Genomic DNA, 21,538 nt, shown 5'->3' with positions numbered 1-21,538 from the left:
AGAAACTCCGTCTCAAAAATAAATAAATAAATAAAATATATATATATAAAATATGTACTCCCATGTTCATTGCAGCATTATTCACAATATCAAAGACATAGAAACAACCTACATATCTGCTGATGGATGAAGGGATAAAAATTGTGATTTATACACACACACATACATATATGTGTGTGTATATATATATTTATATAATAGAATAGTATTCAGCCATAAAAATAAGGAAATAGTTCCCTCTGAGACAGCATGGATGAACCTGAAGAATATCATGCTAAATGAAATAAGTCACAGACAAATACTATCATGTCATTTATATGTAGGTTCTAAAAATTATCAAATACATGGAAACAGAGAGTAGAATGTGGTTTCCACATATGTAAAATATAAATATACGAGAGAGAGAAAAAGATGTATTACAAGGAGTTGATTCATGCCTTTATGGAGGCTAAGAAGTCCCACAGTCTACTGTCTGCATGCTAGAGACCCAGAAAAGTCAGTGGAGTGATTCAGGCCAAATTGAAAGCCCAAGAACTGTTTGAGGGCTGGAGAAGATAAGATGTCCTAGCTCAACCAGGCTGGCAGGAGGCAAAAAAAGGGTGAATTCTCCCTTCCCTCACCATTTTATTCTATTCAGGGTCTCAATAGATTGATTGATGCCCACCTACATTGGAGATGGCATTCTACTTTCCAGAGTCCACCAATTAAAATGCTTATCCCATCTGGAAACACCCTCACAGATACATCCATAAATAGTGTTTAATCTGGGCACTCAGGTGCCAGTCAAGTTAACACAGAAAATTAACCATCACAGTGGTACAATGCAAATAGTGGCTCACTAAGTCATGACGTCCTTAGCTAGGCTGACAGTATTCTCTAATAGTTCTCAGAAGAACTGTGATAGGCAACACTTCTCACATGTAGCAACTGTCCTGGCAGGGCAGAAATTCACATTTGATGTATAGCTCTCGGGTTTTCCCCCTTGGTTAGGAAACTCTCAGGAAATCTATCTTAGGAGAAAAATCATAGTTTGGAAACCACTATGCCAAAGATCCCGTCATGTGCTGGGTTCTCCAATACTGCCTGCTTCAATTTCAGACTTGCAACTTTTACTTCCATTTTTAAAATTTTTTATTTCAATTTTTGTGGGTACATAGTAGGTGTATATATTTATGGGGCACATGAAATGTCTTGATACAGGCATGCAATGCGTAATAATCACATTATAGAGAAGGGGGTATCCATCCTGTCAAGCATTTATCCTTTATGTTACAAACAATCCAGTTATACTATTGGTTATTTAAAACGTACAATTACATTATTATTGACTATAGTCACCCTGTTATGCTACCAATAGTAGGTCTTATTCATTCTTTCTAATATTTGGTACCCATTAACCCTCCCCACCTCCTTCCCACCACTACCCTTCCCAGCCCGCAGTAACCATCTTTTCATTCTCTATCTCTACGAATTCAATTGTTTTGATTTTTAGATCCCACAAATAAGTGAGAACATACAATGTATGTCTCTCTGTGCCTGGCTTATTTCACTTAACATAATTATCTCCAGTTCCATCCATTTTGTCACAAATGACAGGATCTCATTCTTTTATACAGCTGAATAGTACTCCATTGTGTATATGTATGACATTTTCTGTGTTCATTTATCTGTTGATAGACACTTAGCTTGCTTCCAAATCTTGGTTATTGTGAACAGTGTTGCAACAAACATGGGAGTGCAGATACCTCTTAATATACTGGTCTTCTTTCTTTTGGGTATATAGCCAGCGGTGGGATTGCTGGATCATATGGTAGCTCTATGTTTAGTTTTTTGAGGAACCTCCAAACTGTTCTCCATAGTGATTGTACTAATTTACATTCCCACCAACAGTGTAGGAGGCTTCCCTTTTCTCTACATCCTTGCCAGCATTTGTTATTGCCTGTGTTTTGAATAAAGCCATTTTTAACTGAGATTAGAGGATATCTCGTAGCTTTGATTTCCATTTATCTGATGATCAATGATGTTAATCACCTTTTCAAGTACCTTTTCATATGCCTGCTTCCCATTTGGATGTCTTCTTTTACTTCCATTTTTATATGTTGTATGTGTTTGCATGATCAAATCTACTTTATCAGGAAACATAAAACATAAAGTGAAATGGAAAAAAAAGGAAAGATTACAGGAAACAGTCATTTGCCTAATATATGTTCACTGGGCGGAAGGCAAATAACAGATGTGAACCCCGAAGGTTTAGGAAAGGAGACAAAGGAAAGTTATTTCCTCATTCTCCCTAACCACATCCTTCAAGTCTTCTCCCTTATTTATTACATTGCATGGACAAATACACTTGACCACACCTCCTGACATTGCTCAATATTTGCTTGAGTGAAAAGAGGCTGAGGCAACCTGAAGGAGGAGCTCTCATTACCTTCTGCCCATCACTTAATAAATAGCCGGCCAATTCCTCAACATTCTGGTACACTGTTGGAAAGATGAGACAGTCACACCAGCTGCCCCTAGTGGGGCTCTTACTGTTTTCTCTTATTCCAAGCCAACTATGCGAGATCTGTGGTGAGTAAACTTTGAGCTAAAATTACTCTAGAGTGATAGTCTACTGAATACTGTTGACAAGAGACTCTATGTAGAGTTACCTGAGAAAAGATCCCATTCCAGTTTCATATGTGGTTGGACTCCATGAATGATGAAAAGGGTGGCAGGAGATGGTGAGGAAAGTCTCACAATGCATGTTGTTGTAAGAGGAATTATAGATTGTGTGCTCACTTGCCTAACTGCTCTTTCTATGCTCAGATCCTCTCTAGCACAGCATCCCTACCAAGTAAGTCTCTATTCATGTGAATTTCCAATGACAGAAAATTTATGCTCCCAGAAATTTTCTAGATCATGGAAAGTTATCTTTTGGTTTTCATATGCAATCTTTTTTTCCTGAAATTCAACGCATGATTTTTGGGTTAACCCCTTGTAACTACATAGAAAAAAAAAAAAAAAAACTCGTTCAAATAGTGATGACTGCTGTCTTGTCACGAGTGAGTTTAGATGTTCCAAGTTACATGTCCACCTCCCTTCAACTCTTTCCCAGGACACATGGGATAAAGTTCCATCATCTCTTGCGTGGATGTTGACCCCAGAGATTGTGTGGTTCTGTAAAAGAACATTAAAGTAAGAGAAAGGAAAACTAAATTCAGATTTAGTTTGATCCCTTAGTTACTGAATGACCCAACGTTTCTGAATTTCTTTAGCTTCATTCATAAATAAAGGATAATGAGGGGAGACTATTGAAGCAAATTATCTCCTGAAGTCTGGTGCGGTTCTCAAGTGCATGACTTCTCTTTTGTGAGACTTTACTCTGAAATTGAGCTTCAAACCAGTCCAAAGATTACTAAGTGGTACTATCTGTGCTCTCTAACCAGTAAGAAGAGAAACCACAGAAGACAGGCTTGTATACATACAGGCTAAAGCCTAGACTCTTCTGACTCTAATTTTTCTTCTTGGTCTGACATTTCCCCTGTTGGACCCTAAGAATAGGGGATGGCTATGTAGGTTTTGGCATTCAATTCATTTTAAATAATAATAATAATAATAATAATAATAATAATTAAATTTATCTTTGAGAGTCAAGGAAGCTGATTTCGGTTGTCGACCAGGAACTAAAAAGTCTGTTTCAGGGTCAGAAAATCTGCTGAGCTAGATGCTTCCACAAAATCTCAGAGAACTGACTCACAGTTGTTCCATTGTGTCTGCAACAAACCATGACCTTTCTGCAATCGCTCTATTCAGATCTTCTTGACTCTTTCTTTTAAAGTAAAGAAACCTGGGCAAGGGAAATTATATTTCCTTGATTCTCAAGTATAGTGATAAAAAACTCCAGTTGAGGTGGAAATAATAGTATGTGCAGCATTTTACAGTTTATTCAGTGGTTTCTTGTCCAATATCTGTAAGGTAAGTGTTAATAGCCACAATTTTTAAATGAGAAAACTAAGGGTAAAACGAGTTACATAACTTATTATCCACAGTCATAAGTTAAGGAGCACAGAATGTGGCCAAAATCTGAATCCAAAGCTCAAGTTCTTCTCACTCTCCCACTAATCCACTCGATAATCTGGAGACTGTAGGATTTGGGGCTACTCCTCAAGATTATGGAAAAATATATTGAGAAAGTGTCCTGTGTTTTAAATAGTAAATCTTTTTATTCTCCTCTATTTCCTTAGGAGCTATGGATTCTCCTACTTCCACAGTATAATGTGACTTCCCTGCATCTCTGGAATTGGGGCATACTGTAGGCTAAAACTGGAGAGTTTTTCACAGGCTGCATAATGCTAAATAATGATCTCGATGCCCAGCAAGCTGGGCAATCAGACAATGAAGTTTTGGGGTCAATCACCAGTATAACATAGATTTTTACCTGCATTTTCTCAACATTAACCCAATTGATTTAGAAGATGGAGAAGGAAAGAACTGAATCCAGGAAGTAGAAAGTCCTGCTTACTGAGAGTCAGAAGACATGTAGTCTAGTTTCAGCTCAGCCTCCAATTATGGAAGTTTCTTTAAGGACACTCTCTCTAAGCTTCGTATGCAAAATTAGGGAATGATGCTAGATTTCCCAGGCAGGAGTCTGCCAGTACACAATGATAAGTCTGCACCAGTTGTTAAAATATGAAAACATTTTCATGTTGGTTGTTAAAGGAGTAATGTCTGGCATGGGGGTGGGTTCAAGACCCACCTTTGTATTATTCCACCAACACAGTCAGCAGCCACTGGATTGGTCTGGGTCTGTGCCATATCTGTTACCAAATATTTCTATATAACCCCTGCTCCAAGTCTTACTATTTTCTGTGTATGTGTTTCTTATTTCCTTCCTTCTCTGCCACAGAGGTAAGTGAAAAAAACTACATCCGCCTAAAACCTCTGTTGAATACAATGATCCAGTCAAGCTATACCAGGGGAACCAGCGATGTCAATGTCGTGTTGTCCCTCAAACTTGTTGGAATCCAGGCCCAAACCCTGAAGCAAAAGCTGATCCAACGAATCAAATACAGTGTGAAAAGGAGACGTAAGTTTCTGTGTTCTCTGGAAGATTTAGGAAAAAAAATCTACCTATTTAAAGATTATCTGCAACTAATCCTAAAAATTATGCATCCAAAGTATCCCTGCTACATCCCCTCTAATGGTACCAAACCTGAGGTAACAGAAACATGCCCAAAACACAATCCCACGCCACTCACCCTAGAGCTACGTCTTGCTTCTTTTGGTCTTAAAAGCCACTTTTGTTCAAGAAGCCACAAACAAAAGCTATGGATTCTTATCCATTAATGCTGTTATATAAGCTAGCTTAGGTCACAACCATATGGGAATACAGATCATAACTAAGAAAGCTGGTGATGGAGAGGCAACCATGGAACAATCCAGATTTGGACTAGGTGTGGGTTGGCCTTGAACCAATCATGTTAATACTGAGCCTCAGTTTTCTAATTAGTATCAGGGGAAATGAAGCCACTCTTACCTACCTCATAATATTATTACAAGAATTATGAGAATCCTGAGAGTTTTGATACTCTATAAGGCAGAACATAAAAAATCAAGTATTACTATCCTAGCAAGCTGGTACCACAAAGAGAAGAAAAACCCAAGATCTTGTTATGTATTTTTCCTCTTTTTTCACTTTCATAAGGATTCTATGATTCCAAAACGATTCTGTGATTTTTATGGAAAAGACTAAGATTTAGTTTGCATTTATACAGTACTGCTCTAAAAGGCTCTGCTTTGAGGATAAAGAAGAGAGGAATCAAATATTCGTACAGGAATGTATCACATAATGATGAATATATATGACAGTGGTCCCACAAGATTTTAATAGTGTGTTTTTATTGTACCTTTTCTGTGCTTAGATATGTTTAGATACACAAATACCATTGGGCTACAATTGCCTATAGTATTCAGGACAGTAACATGCTATACTGGTTTTTAGCCTGAGAGCAACAAGCTGTACTCTATAACCTAGGTGTGTAGTCAACTATACCATCTAGGTTGTGTAAGTACACTCTATGTTGTTTGCACAATGACAAAATCGCTTAATAACCATTTCTCAGAATTTATCCCTATCATTAAGCGACACAAGACTGTATAGAGCGCAACAGAAGAAAAAAGTGATAGGCAATATAAGTCTCAAGGAAATCAGGAGGCCCAAAAAATCATAAAGCATGTACCTTGTTAAGCTTGAATACTTTTCTTTTCAGTGTCAGATGTAAGCTCGGGAGAGCTTGCCTTGATTATACTGGCTTTGGGAGTATGTTGTAACACTGAGGAAAACTTAATATGTGATTACCACCTGATTGACAAGCTAGAAAATAAATTCCAAGCAGAAATTGAAAATATGGGTAAGAATCAAATATTTAGAGACCCTAGACGACCTTGTCTTCTCCTCCGCTGATTCAGAACTATACGAAGTTTCCCTCCGCTCTTTCCTTCTCCTCTTCATCCCATTCATCTCACTAACCATCTGAATATCTAGATAGTATCTTAATCTCTTTTTTTTTTTTTTTTTTTTTTTTGAGATGGAGTCTCGCTCTGTCGCCCAGGCTGGAGTGCAGTGGCGCGATCTTGGCTCACTGCAAGCTCCGCCTCCCAGGTTCACGCCATTCTCCTGCCTCAGCCTCCCAAGCAGCTGGGACCATAGGCGCCCACCACCAGGCCTGGCTAATTTTTTGTATTTTTTAGTAGAGACGGGGTTTCACCGTGTTAGCCAGGATGGTCTGGATCTCCTGACCTCGTGATCCACCCGTCTCGGCCTCCCAAAGTGCTGGGATTACAGGCGTGAGCCACCGTGCCCTGCCATCTTAATCTCTTTAAGGCTGTGTCCCCTCAGTTATAAAATGAAAGAAATTGAGTGGAATTTAGTGGCCCTTAAAAGCCTTCACATTTCTCAGGTTTTCTGATTCTATGGGTGACCTCCCCTTCTATTACCCACCTTTCCTTAAATGTAAAGAAATTGAAATAGAATAAATAGGAATAGATGGAAAATGCATACTCCATTACCACTTCCATGATCAAGGGAGGTATTTCTTCTCTTTTCTAGAAACACACAATGGCACTCCCCTGACTAACTACTACCAGCTCAGCCTGGATGTTCTGGCCTTGTGTCTGTTCAATGGGAGCTACTCAACCGCCGAAGTTGTCAACTACTTCACTCCTGAAAATAAAAACTATTATTTTGGTAGCCAGTTCTCAGTAGGTGAGTTACTAAGGCCAATTCCCTTGGTACAGAGGACATGGTCACCAGTAGGTCTTGCTCTTTGAGTTTTTCTACCAGTAAGTACCTGGACTTTATTTTCTACCTTCTTTGCTCTAGTCTCCTCAAAAGGGAATTTTCTTTTTGAGAAGAAGGAATGATGGACAACATTTAAGCTTCTTTCTAGATGTGTGGTATGGTAGAAACACCCGGTTTCTGCTCCAGCTCTTCTTTGGGTTATATAAACAATGAATGTTAACTTTGATCTTAATTTTTCCATCTGTAAAATGAGGATAAAGCATGAGAATATCCACATGAAATATTTTAGAAAGGGTAAGTTTTAGAAAAGGGAAATGCAATGGCATTTGTTTATCTTAACACTGCCTCTTTCTCTAGTTTATTGGGACAATTTGGATACCTTGATAGTCTTGAACAATACCACCTCTCCAGTGACAAAGTCCAATATTACAATCAATAGATTATATATTCACCTTGGGAAATGAACCAGAAATTTCCCACTGTGTCAGCCTTAATATCCATAAAGAAGTCTTTAGACAGTTAGTACAGGTGCTTAGTCTCTATGGATCCAGATATACAAGTTCATCTTTCTCCAAATTCAAAGTTCAAATTGAAGTTCAAAGCAAATCACCATTTAGTATTTCTGGATAGTAAGGAGAATGTGAGATTTCTCAGACTTCTTCTCCCATCAGAGAGGAAAGGTCCCATGCTAAAGAACACAGGAGACACCAAGTATCAAGCCAGAAAACGAGTCCTTATCTTTCCTTCTTCCAGTCTCTTGCCTCATCCTCTTTTGTAAAGAGGTTTACTGGGCAACAACTCTGTAAAGTACTATTTTCTAATCACTCTAATGAAACCCTTGAGAGCCTTACAAAGACATAGTTTAATTGATGCATCGTCCTAGGTTTTCTCAGTCCCTCAGCCAACATGGCTAAAAGATTAGAGAAAGATAGAAAAGATGACAGCAACCAAGATGTAAAAGTGAAATACTGTCCATGTATATGCACCTACAAATCCATAGGTGTTTTGTGACCAAAGTATGTGTAAAAAAAGAAACCCAGAATTGTATTTTAAAAAAAAAATAAAGGCAGGGCGCGGTGGCTCACACCTGTCATCCCAGCACTTTGGGAGGCCGAGGCGGGTGGATCACCTGAGGTCAGGAGTTCAAGACCATCCTCGCCAACATGGTGAAACCCCGTCTCTACTAAAAATACAAAATTAGCTGGGCATGGTAGCTCACTCCTGTAATCCCAGCTACTCAGGAGGCTGAGGCAGGAGAATCGCTGGAACCCAGGAGGCAGAGTTAGCAGTCATATCGGACCACAGCACTCCAGCCTGGGCAGCAAGAGCGAGACTCCATCTCAAAAAAAACAAAAACAAAAACAACAACAACAACAACAACAACAACAAACACTCCGGACAGCAGCAAGAGAGCTTTAGAGATTTGTGCTACATCCCACCCTCAACTACTTTTAAGCGAATTTCCTGGCTCTTTACCTACTATGTGTGTGTGATGGGTCTCTTTTCCTTGGCAAGTTCTTAGATACTTTCCAGGATGTTTGGATTCTCAGAGACACCTGTTCCTCAGCTGGGCTCCATGGCCTGGGCCCCAGAGTTCAGGCAGCAGACATATCTTTGCAGAGCACTTCCCTTTTCCCCTTTCAGTATGCATCTTGAATTTTCTTTTTAAATATGTTCAGCTCAGCATTGACCCTATGTCAAGTACTTCTTTACATATGATGGCAGACACACACACACACACACACATACAAGACACCACTCTCTAATCCTCTGGGAGCTTGGTTTTAAGTCAAATGATGAACTACACCAGAAATAGCTGAACAACACAGGACACAGTGTCATAAGTACCAAAATATACAATGCTAGTATATGAGCTAAAGGTGGCCAGAGTACATTATCACTGGGAAAAATAAACTGGCCATGGTGGCCACTAGTGAGGTGAATCTCCCTTAAGTAACCTTAAGTGGGAGGCCCATCACACTACAGTATGAGGTATGAACATGGAGTACATGGCAACTGAACATTGGGAAGAAATCTTTAAATATTTGAGTGGTTAGTGCTGGAGAGATGACTGCTGTATCTCGAAATCTTTCTTCACCAATTAGCATGACCAACCATCCCAGTTTTTCTAGATCTGTTTTTCTTTTAGCACTGAAAGTCTTACATCCCAGGAAACCTCTCAGCCCAGGACAAACTGAGATGCTTGGTCGCCTATAAACAATGTTTTGTTTCCTGACAGATACTGGTGCAATGGCTGTCCTGGCTCTGACCTGTGTGAAGAGGAGTCTAATAAATGGGCAGGTCAAAGCAGATGAAGGCAGTTTAAAGAACATCAGTATTTATACAAAGTCACTGGTAGAAAAGATTCTGTCTGAGAAAAAAGAAAATGGTCTCATTGGAAACACATTTAGCACAGGAGAAGCCATGCAGGTAAGTCAGAGGGTGAAACAGGAGGCAGAGAAAGGAGTCTTCTCTGGAAGAAAGCAGCACCTTTTTTTTTTTTAGATGGAGCTTCGCTCTTGTTGCCCAGGCTGGAGTTGCAACGGTGCGAGCTCAGCTCACTGCAACCTCCGCCTCCCGAGTTCAAGCGATTTTCCTGCCTCAGCCTCCTGAGTAGCTGGGATTACAGGCACCCACCACCACGCCGGGCTAATTTTTCTATTTTTAGTAGAGACAGAGTTTCACCATGTTGGCCAGGCCAGTCTCGAACTCCTGACCTCAGGTGATCCACTCATCTTGGCCTCCCAAAGTGCTGGGATTACAGGCGTGGGCCACTGTGCCCAGCCAGTATCTTTTTCCTTTCTTATTGGCCTCCTAAGACCTTATTATCCATTCTGCGGTTCCTATACTAACTTTGATTTTGCTCATACGATTCCCTTCCCCTGCCTGACATGTACTCTTCTCATCTTCAGCTTTACTTCCCCATAGCCAATGCTTCTAGGAAGCTTTTCCTAACTACGATTTCTCTAAGAAACTCTAGAGTCTACTACAATCTACCTTGTTGTTCTATCACACGTAGTTTTACACTTTCACACACACAGTAGTCCCCCCCTTATCCACAGTTTCACTTTCCACAGTTTCAGTCACCCAAGGTCAACTGAGGCTTGAAAATATTAAGTGACAAATTTCAGAAACAAACAATGCATAAGTTTTAAATTGTGCATAATTCTGAGTAGTGTGATAAAATCTTGCACCTTCCCGCTCTGTTCCACCCAGGAAGTGACTCATCCCTTTGTCTATGCTTGTTAATCACTTAGTAGCCGGTTATCAGATCAACTGTCCCAACATTGAAGTGCGTATGTTCAAGTAACACTTACTTATTTAATAATGGCCCCAAAGCACAAGAGCAATGGTGCTGTCGTATATTATTATAATTGTGCTATTTGATTATTGTTGTTGTTAATCTCTTACCGTGCCTAATTTATAAACTGAACTTTATTATAGGTGTGGATGTATAGGGAAAAACATAGTATATTTAAGGCTCAGTACTATCCATGGTTTCAGGCATCCACTGTAGGTCTTGGAATGTATCCACCGCTGATAAGAGCGAACTACCCCATTACCACCGTTTCCTAAACTAGGAGCATGAGTCACAGTAACTGTGTCAATAATCTAACTAATCTCACAAAACCAGAAAGTGGTGTAGATTGGGATGGGACCTGGGCTGTTCTCAAAACTCACATTCAGCACCTACACTGTCATGCATACGCTCTTTGAAGTCTGAGACTTTATTCCTGCATTCATTCAGCCATTGATTTACAAACTCTAAGGGGAAGACATAAGAAGCGATCAAGGAAGGTTTACAGAAAAAAAAAAAAAAACCTTTACTGCATCATCAGTATGAACAGATATTTTTCAGGCTGACTCAGGGCTAGAGGACTTTCAAGGGAGAGATGACAGTGAGGACAAAGACCCAAAAGCACAAAAGAATGTTAGGCATTTTAAGGTCAAGGTGTTCGGCATGACCAGCACAGAGTCCTTGGGAAACATAACAGGAGGCTGGAGGTGTAAGCACAGGTCCAATCATAAGGTTATCTGTATTGTTGTTGTTACTATTTATGTTGTTGATTGCCTTACTAAGTTTGAACTGAATATAAACTGCTTTCCCATTTTCGTTGCATATTTGAATCACCTGAAGGAACTCTTAGAAAACACTAATACCCAGGCCCACACCAGCCAGGTAGTACAGAAATTTAGAGGTGGAGCCTGGGCCTTGCTCTGTTTTAAAAGCCCTACAGGTGATACAAATTCACAGTAGGATCAAGAGCTAATTGCCTACAAGACACTACTGGGTATTTTTAAATATTAATAACATTTAATTTATTGTTATGTATGTGAATAACATTTATTGACGTGTCTTAAGCGGAAATGTACTATGGCCAGTTTTCTTTTTTCTTAATATCCCACAAATGCTTGTGGACCACTTGGTTAGCTTAAGAACCTCCAAGAAAAGATGAAAACAGGAAATGTCCATCCCTGGGAAACTACAGAGCAGCATGTTCAAATCCAACCCACTTTAGTTCCTGTCTTGCTTACCCCAATGCCCTCCTAACTTTTACTACCTCACAATTCTGCCCCTTCAATCGAGCTTACATTCTGCTGCCAGGAGAGTTTCTGTTTAATGAACTATTAGTCTCCCCATTGTCAATCAAATAATGTCAGACACCTCCTCATCATTGTCAATCAAATGTAGTCAGACATCTCACCGTAAAATTCAAGCATCTACTAGTCTAGCCCAACTTCCTTCTCCAGCCTGTTCTTCCACAGTTGCCTCCAATGTTCCCCATACACAGTTCTCCTAAACCAGGAGGAACCCCCTGAGGAACTTTGCTAAAATGCAGATACTCTCATCACTGCCAGGTCATGTCCTGGCCATTCCTACCTAACACCTTTGTTCATGTTGTTCCTCTTGAGTGCTCTATCCTACTCTCCAAGGCCTAACTCAAATACCACCTTCTCCAGGAAGCTTTTTTTTTTTTTTTTTTTTGGCTTCATTAAATGTTTGTGAGCTCCTCTCCTCTTTTGAAAGAGGCATCCCACTAGATGCATCCCTTAGGGCATTCCTCTGATCTCCTTTTACAGTAGTTTGTTAATATTTATTGAGTGTCTTCTATATGACAGGTATTTCCCAGCATTGGGATATAGAAATGAATGTGGGAAAGTCTGCCTTCATTGGAACTATTATAGCTTGTGTTATTAAGCAGTTCCAACCTCCCTGCCCAAACTAGTTTATAAGCTTCTGGGTAACAAGAAAGATAACTGAGTTATCTGAGGTGCTTCCTAGGTAGTCGATGTTCAATTAATACTGAATTAGTTATATATAGGCTTCCCCCTTATTTGAAGTATCTCATATTCTCTCTCTGTCTCTCTTTATCTCTCATCACCCCCCACCCCTGCCCTGCCTCATTAGGCCCTCTTTGTATCATCAGACTATTATAATGAAAATGACTGGAATTGCCAACAAACTCTGAATACAGTGCTCACGGAAATTTCTCAAGGAGCATTCAGTAATCCAAATGCTGCAGCCCAGGTCTTACCTGCCCTGATGGGAAAGACCCTCCTGGATATTAACAAAAACTCTTCCTGCGTCTCTGCTGCAGGTATAAGCATTAAGGAGCACACTGTTTTTGCTTTTCACCATAGCACCCAAAGCATGTGAGATTCAGGTGTCCTTTGAAACCAAAAGTGACCAGATAAACCTGCAAAACATAACAGTTGCCAGAGAGAATTCAGTTTTCATCATGTTATCAGGGATTACAGTCACCTGAGGATTTGTTCTTAACTGAGTGCTAGATGTCCTTCTTAGTTCAAACATTAACAAGGCAGACCTGATTAAATCATGTCTATCTCCAAAGGCGAATTTTCTGACTGTTGGATATAGAAGGATCTGAGCATCATTCTCATCCTAAATAAAGTATAGAGGATTGGTACCATGACTCTGACTTTGCACAGTGAGTGATCCCTCAGGGAAATGAGACATCTGTGTGGAAAGGATATGCCAGTATTCGAAAACTGTAGCATACGTTACTTATTCAAACAAATGACTTTGCAACCAGGTAGAAGGAGAGGAGACATTGTCTTACATCTCTGTCCATTCCTGGTTCAGCCACTCACAGGTTTAGGAAACTTGGACAAAATGTTTAACCTCTAAGCTTCAGTTTTCTAATGTAAAAGTTGGGAACAAGGACAGTATCTAACAAAGGTTTTTGTAAAGATTGAATGAGACAATCCATGTAAAATGATTAGTATAGTGCCTGGCACTTCAGATGTTTTCAATAAATGTTAAGCAATAAAAAGGAGAAGAGACAAGCATTATCGTATGCTGTACCAAGGCCAAAAAAGAAAAAAATCAGGATCCTCTGTGAGAAACAGAAGTTAGAGCAACTGAATTGCTTAAACAGCTGGGAGTTGAGCCAAGTGCCAACATTCACAAGCTGGTGAGTTTGGGTCTTAGTTTCTGCTTTAGTTATATGAGAAATTTGCCCCTTGAGTGATGATAATTGCTCCTTATAGTAAATCCATGTCTGCATTAAGGCAAGGAGTCCTTGGAACAGGGGTTGAGTAGGTCTGCAAACTCTAACATTATTTTTATTTTTCTGAATATTGCTCTGGGCTTTTCTGTCTCTGCCAGGTACCTTCAACATCTCCATTGATGAGCCTATAACTGTGACACCTCCTGACTCACAATCATATATCTCAGTCAATTACTCTGTGAGAATCAATGAAACATATTTCACCAATGTCACTGTGCTAAATGCTTCTGTCTTCCTCAGTGTGATGGAGAAAGCCCAGGAAATGAATGATACTGTATTTGGGTAGGTCTGTACCTAACCTAACGTTAAGATGTTTGCTGTCATTTCTAAAGATGCAGTAAGAATGCATTTGCACCTAAATACAAAGTATATTTAAAATGCTTCTGTCCATCTACATCTCACAGCAGGAGTTTAAAATAGGAGGTGAGATATTTCATCTTCTTGCACATAATAGGTAGTAAATTAATGTTCGCTAAATAAATTAATGAATCTCAGGGCTCTCTCTTATTTCAGTAAAATTCTTTCAATAAATGTAACTTCTAAAGTCAAACATTTGAGATCTAGAACAGTGGTTCTTAACTCTTTTTGAATCACTGACCCCTTTGAAAATCAAGTGAATGTAATGAATGTTCATCCAGGAAAAAATAAACATACACACAAAAATTGGCATTTGTTTATTTATTTTACAGACAGAATCTTACTATGTTGCCCAGGCTGGTCTTGAATTCCTGGGCTCAAGAGATCTGCCTACCTCAGCCTCCCAAAGTGCTGGGATTACAGGCATGAGCCACTGCCAAATTTAGCATTTAAACTGAGAGTTTCACAGATACCCTGAAGCTTCTCCCTGCCCTCACTTTCAGAAAAGTCATAGATCCCTAAACTAAAGTAACTGGTCAAGGAGGTCAAGTATTAAAATTAAAATAATGGCTTTGCCTCTGAAAAGTATGACTTATTTGGCTTCTTAACTCTAGTTGATAGTTATTTATCATATCAAACAACATAGCGTGGGATGCTATAAATAAAATCAGAATAATAATATTATATTATAAAGGCTACCCTCAAGGGCTTTAAGGGAGGTAGAAAAATGGCTACAGAATATAAAACAGATATTGACCTGTCACTTTTTAATAAACACAATATGAAATATCAAATTATCCTTTCCTGTTCCTCCTTTCTAAGGGAAAACTCAGTAACTTATGGTGTCTCTAGCACATGAGGATAACATGTTCTTCTACTGAATCAGTGTCTTCAGCAGTCACTATCTTGGGGTGGAAGGTTGAAGCTGTTATTTGAAAAGTGTCTACCATGGCAGGTGGGGAGAGCAGAAACCATGAGCATCATTTCTCTAATTTAGCATGGAGTGTGGAGTGCCTGCATTCGAATCAGCTGGAACGTTTATAAAGCATGCAGATTCCTGACCCCCAGCTCATATCTAAAAATAAAAATATCTATGGATAGGGCCAGGAAATCTGCATTTTTTATAATGTCATCAAGTGATTCTCAGGTACATTAAAGTTTGAGAAATGCCTATTGTGGGTTTCCTTTGACAATTCTAAGTTCCAGTAACCTACCGGATATCGCCCACAGTTTCACAATGGAGGAGAGCTCATGGGGGCCCTATATCACCTGTATTCAGGGCCTATGTGGCAGCAATAATGACAGAACCTACTGGGAACTTCTGAGTGGAGGCAAACCACTGAGCCAAGGTAAGGGGGAGACATGCCAAAAAGACCCATGCTAAAAATGCCCAAATGGAGAGGGGTGTGAGCCTTTGTGGGGATTGGGCCAAGGGGTTAGTAGAGATGACATCCATTATTTGGCGATTTAGTGGTCAAATCATTTGACCCAGTTCTCTTTCTTCTTCCTTTTCAGGAGTTGGTAGTTATGTTGTCCACAATGGAGAAAACTTGGAGGTTCGTTGGAGCAAATACTAATAAGCCCAAACTTTCCTCAGCTGCATAAAATCCATTTGCAGTGGAGTTCCATGTTGATTATCCTTATGCCTTCTTCATTTATCCCAGTACAAGTAGGAGAGTTCATAACCTCCCCTTCTCTCTCTACACGTTCAATAAAAGTTGTTAAAAGATTAACAACTATACAAAAAGAGCATGTTCTAATTAGTTCATTCTGAAAGGATTTTAAAATTTATTACAGGAAAGTCCACCTAAGAAAGAACTGAAGTGAAAAGAAATGAGACCACATGTCTAATAAGCGGCGTTCTACTCAAGGTTCTCCTACTATCTCAGTGGCATTGGGCAACTGGGTAAAATGGGGATAAGGTTCTAGGTCTAAATGTTGCAGCAACAACCAATGAGATCAAGCAGAAAGTCTGTGAGAGACTGAGCTCTCCAAGGCCCAGATGCAAGAGAGGAACCCATTGGTCACACTGATTTCATACAGGTAGTGGGTAAAAAAAACATGTTGCTCAGAAGAAAGGGGGAAACGTGAGGCATATACATAAAAGGTCCACCCGTAGTTTGAGAAACCATCTCATCCCCTGCCTCCAGCTGTCTCCCTTGGGTCCCACTTATTCTTCTTTTACATTTATTTTCCCTTTATTTCCCCATAAAATCACCCCGATATTCATATCATCAAAATACATATGCAAAAAAGTCACTTATAATGTTCATTTCCACAGAATTCACTTTTTTCCTTTTTTATTTTTCTAATCAATTTTTGTCATGCTAAGAAGTCACATCTTAAAGGAAAAAAGTTGAATCACATCAAGGCAGCACGAGTTTGTACTTATACTGAGTACCTGGGCTACATGCAGTACAGTCAGAAACCAGAAGGACACTTAAGATACCAAAGGGCAAAAGGTACTTTATGTAAAGCGTAAAGTAACCCATTTAAAATAATTTCCTGCAAATAAAAACCACAATGAGACACCATGCCACACCAGTCACAATGGCTACTATTAAAAAGTCAGAAAATAACAGATGCTGGCGAGGTTACGGAGAAAAAGAAACACATACACTGTTGGTAGGAGTGTAAATTAGTTCAACCACTGGGGAAAGCAGTGTGGAGACTGCTCAAAGAGCTAAAAACAGAACTATCATTCAACCCAGCAATCTCATTACTGGGTATATACCCAAAGGACTATAAATCATTCTATATCTAAATCTAATATAAACCACGTGTATGTGTATTGCAGCACTATTCACAATAGCAAAAATATGGAATCAACCTAAATGTCCATCAATGATAGACTTTTAAAGAAAATACAGTACATATACACGATGGAATACTATGCAGCCATAAAAAATGAGATCATATCCTTTTCAGGAACATGGATGGAGCCAGAGGCCATTATCCTTAGCAAACTAATACAGGAACAGAAAATCAAATACTGCACATTCTCACTTATAAGTGGGAACTAAATGTTGAGAACACATGGACACATAGAGGGGAACAACACACACTAGGGCCTATGAGAGGGTGAAGGGTGGGGAGGAGGGAGAGGATCAGGAAAAATAACTAACGGATACTAGGCTGGGGTGATGAAATAATCTGGAAAATAAACCCTTATGTCATGGGTTTATCTACATAATAAACCTGCATATGTATACCTGAACTTAAAGTAAAAGTTTAAAGTAAAGTAATTTTTATAAGAAAAATGCCTTCAGGTAGAATTAGTTAAATTTTTTTTTTTTTTTTTTTTTTTGAGACGGAGTTCCGCTCTTGTTGTCCAGGCTGGAGTGCAATGGTGTGATCTCAGCTCACCGCAACCTCCACCTCCTGGGTTCAAGTGATTCTCCTGCCTCAGCCTCCTGAGTAACTGGGATTACAGGCATGCACCACCATGCCCAGCTAATTTTGTATTTTTAGTACAGACAGGGTTTCTCCATGTTGGCCAGGCTGGTCTTGAACTCTTAACCTCAGGTGATCCACCCGCCTTGGCCTCCCAAAGTGCTGGGATTACAGGCATGGGCCACCGTGCCCGGCCAGTTAAATTGTTTTAATAACGTCTTCCTCATTACTCCTGTGTTTTCTTCATGATCATCCTAGCTTCCTCTCCTTCACCAGTGACACTGCTTCACAGTCAGAGATTCAACCCTCTTCCAACATACTGCTTTCTGCTATTGATACTCAATGCTCAGGTTCAACTCTGCCCTGGTCTTCATTAACTGGGTGTAACACATGACACTCATGAGTGGACAGAAATGGATTCTATCCCTTGGGTCTGTGTCTCATCTTTAAAGCCAAGTTAGAAAATATATACACCTACTGTGTACCCACAAATATTAAAAATAAAATAAATAATAATAATAATAATAATAATAAAGCTAAGTTAGAGAAGCTGGGAGGCATGTTACCCTTCCAGGATCCCTGGTGCTGTTAGTGCTCAGATCTGTTTGTAGCCTATACAAGCTATGTGAAATTGAAGGATACTGGTTTCAGGTGAGAAATATGCAAAATGTCAGAATTGCATACTAGCAATTAGCACTACTAGCCTCTATTTCTAACAGAGAGAGCCGAGTTTCTCCCAGCCAGAGGTCTTAAGGTATAATGTAGGCTGGACGCAGTGGCTCACGCCTGTAATCCCAGCACATTGGGAGGCTGAGGCAGGTGGATCACGAGGTCAGGAGATCGAGACAATCCTGGCCAACATGGTGAAACCTCGTCTCTACTAAAAATGCAAAAATTAGCAAGGTGTGTTGGCGTGCGCCTGTAGTCCCAGCTACTCGGGAGGCTGAGGCAGGAGAATCACTTGAATCTGGGAGGCAGAGGTTGCAGTGAGCCGAGAATGCACCACTGCACTCCAGCCTGGGCAACAGAGCTAGACTCTGTCTCAAAAAAAAAAAAAAAAAAAAAAAAAAAAAGTATAATGTAGTAACATTGCTGTCTGATATAAATGCCTTTAATCTCAGAAGTAGACATGAAATAACACTCCTTAGGGTTCCACTAACATCGGCCCATGAAACCTAGTTCTGAGGACAGGCGCGGTGGTTCATGCCTGTAATCCCAGTACTTTGGGAGGCCAAGGCGGGCAGATCAACTGAGGTTAAGAGTTTGAGACCGGCCTGGCCAACATGGTGAAACCCCGTCGCTACTAAAAATACAAAAATTAGCCACGTGTGGTGGCAGGCAATTGTAATCCCAGCTACTCAGGAGGCTGAGGCAGGAGAATCACTTGAACCCGGGAGGCGGAGGTTGCAGTGAGCCGAGATCACAGCACTGTACCCCAGCCTGGGCAACACAGCCAGACTCCATCTCAGAAAAACATAAAAATAAAAATAAAAATAAGAAACCTGATTGGCCACACTTGCCTTACAAGAAGCTCCTACAGCTTGAGACTATTACAGAACCTGAACTGAGTCTGAAGACAAGAACTTCCTTTTGCTGCCACAGCAAAGAATAATCACCACAAATAAACCTTACTTATGTCCAGAGAGTCTAGGTGCTTTGATACCAAAATATTAGGCACAGGAGAAGCAAGGAAATAAATGAACACATCATCCCAGTCAATAGTTAACCAAGGACTGTCAAAATATCCCTGTTAAGAAATGTACGGCCTGTGTGGTTCCTGTTCTGGGAATTATTTACTAACTGCAACAATTGTGTCATGATCAATCTTGCAGCAGTCCTGGTTGTAAATGGTAATTTATAATACAAGGAAGTGAGTGGTTAAAGAGCTGGCAGGCCAAGGGTGTGTGGATCATCTCAGGACGATCAGGAGCAGGCTCTGGAACCCAAAGTCAGCACCATACTGTACTCATAATCCTGTATTAGATTCTTACTGTTGCTGCAACAGATTACCACAAATTTTGTTATTTAAGACAAATGTATCATCTCACAGTTCTGGAGGTCAGAGTCTCACTGGGCTAAAATCAAGGTGTTGAAGGAGCTGTGTTCCTTCTAGAGGTGGCACCAGTAAACCAAGTTCTTTCCCTACTTTGTATGGGTCACAAAGAAGGAACATGCAATTGGACAAAAGCAATTGGGTTGTATTCACTGGCCAGGGAATGGAGAAAGGGAGCTTTTGCTCTGAAGATGCCTTCTCCTTAAGCAATGGGAAGCAGGGGAATTTTCAAGAGTTAGACATGGGGCGGGGAGGTATGTAAGCAGGCCGAGGGTGGAGTTCCAAACACGCAGGCGCAGTCCCCAGACATACTTCTTCATACCCCGCATGTACACAAAATGGCAGCAATTTTCTTTTAAGGGAGAGGAATCTAGTATTATAATGATATGTTAATGATCTAAAAGTAACTAGGGGTTGCCGGTTCTGGTTTGCACCAGTCTCATGCAGGTCTTATCTTCCTCTGGTATTTGGCAAGGGATCATGAAGCTCCTGCAGCATCCTGGGCAATCTGGAGCTCTTTAAGCAGTGGCACCTATAGATAAAAAGGCTAAGGGGAAGCAACGGTTTAAGAAAATAAGGAGCCTTCCCAGCTATTTCCGTAGGGCTGCCCTAGTAACAGAGCTTGTAAAGAAGAATCCATTTCCTTGCCTTTTCCAGCTTCTGGAGGCTGCCCACGTTGCATGGCTCATGGCCCCTGTACACCTACAAAGCCAGCAATTGCATCATTCTGACTTCCGCCTCTAACATCACATTTGCTTTTCTGACTCTAACGCTATTGCCTTCCTCTGCCACTAACAAGGACCTCTGTGATGATGTTGAGCCCACCCAGATGATCCAAGCTAACCTTCCTCTCTTAAAGTCAGCTCATTAGCCACCTTAATTCCATGTGCATCTTTAATTCTTCCTGGCCATATAACCCATGTAACATGTTCACAAGTTCCAGGGATTAGGGCATGGGCATTTGGCAGTGTGTAGGCAGTGCCGTTATTCTGCCTCCTACTCCTTCACACAGCATACAGGTCTCTCCACCAAGTAGATGCCAACTGTCTTTCCAGCCTCATCTTCCACCATATGCCATGTATTGGATATATATTGCTGCATAACAAGTGACTTTAAAACTTAGGGGCCTAAGACAACATTTATTATCCCACAGTTTCTGTGGGTCAAGAATCCAGGGAGGGTTTACATGGGTCCTCTGGCTTAGGAGGGTCTCTCCCAGGGCTGCAATCAAGATGTCAGCTGAGGCTGCCTTCATCTCAAAGTTCACTGGGGAAGGGTTCTTTCCTCCCTGGATATTGGCTGGAGGCTACTCTCAGGGGCCATATGTGGGCTTCTCCATAAGGCAGCTCACGCTTGGCAGCTGCCTTCATGAGAGCAAGAAGGGCAAGGGAGAGAAGGCAAGCAAGAGGGAAATCGGTCTTTTGCAACCACGTCCCATCACCTTTGCTGCATTATGTTCATTATAATAGAATGTGGCCCCAGGCCAGCCCACACTCTAGGGAAGAGGACTACACAAGACATGAATACTGGGAGGTGAAAACACAGGGCCATGTTAGAAGTTGTCCAGCACACCCCAATACATACCCTGTGCTCTCATCTCACAAAACTCACCCATGTTTCCCAAGGGGGAAAAATGCTTTATTACCCATGTCTTACATTTGCTCATTAATTCACTCATTCAAAAAGTATTTTATTTCTACTGTGAGCTAGGTAGTGTTGTAAGGGCTAAGGATAGAGCAGTGAGCCAAAGAGACAAAGCCCCTCCCTCGTGGAGCAGACATTCTAGTAGGGAGATAAACAAATGATAAACAACCACACACTTAGTGCGACAGAGGGCGATGAGTTATAGCAGGCGAGGGGCATGAGGGGTGTCAGTGGAGGTGAGGATATAGGATCTTATGTAGGGCGGCCTGGGAAGGC

The 21,538-nt window shown here is 40.6% G+C and overlaps 1 protein-coding gene across 1 annotated transcript; it reads left to right on the top strand.

The window, feature by feature from the left end:
- Positions 1–2,387: 2,387 nt before the first annotated feature.
- Positions 2,388–15,919, top strand: TCN1 (transcobalamin 1). The gene is made up of 9 exons (XM_003275204.3): positions 2,388–2,571; positions 4,889–5,068; positions 6,252–6,392; positions 7,091–7,246; positions 9,522–9,712; positions 12,693–12,882; positions 13,914–14,097; positions 15,403–15,521; positions 15,688–15,919. Exons 1-9 carry the CDS (start codon positions 2,493–2,495, stop codon positions 15,747–15,749), a joined length of 1,302 nt encoding a protein of 433 aa, XP_003275252.2. The 5' UTR covers positions 2,388–2,492; the 3' UTR covers positions 15,750–15,919.
- The last annotated feature ends 5,619 nt before the right edge of the window (positions 15,920–21,538 follow it).

The sequence above is a fragment of the Nomascus leucogenys genome, chromosome 4, assembly GCF_006542625.1.
Source record: "Nomascus leucogenys isolate Asia chromosome 4, Asia_NLE_v1, whole genome shotgun sequence".
NCBI classification, from domain to species: domain Eukaryota; kingdom Metazoa; phylum Chordata; class Mammalia; order Primates; family Hylobatidae; genus Nomascus; species Nomascus leucogenys.
Note: the sequence above shows the minus strand (reverse complement) of the source record. Positions and strands in the feature narration are given on the sequence as shown.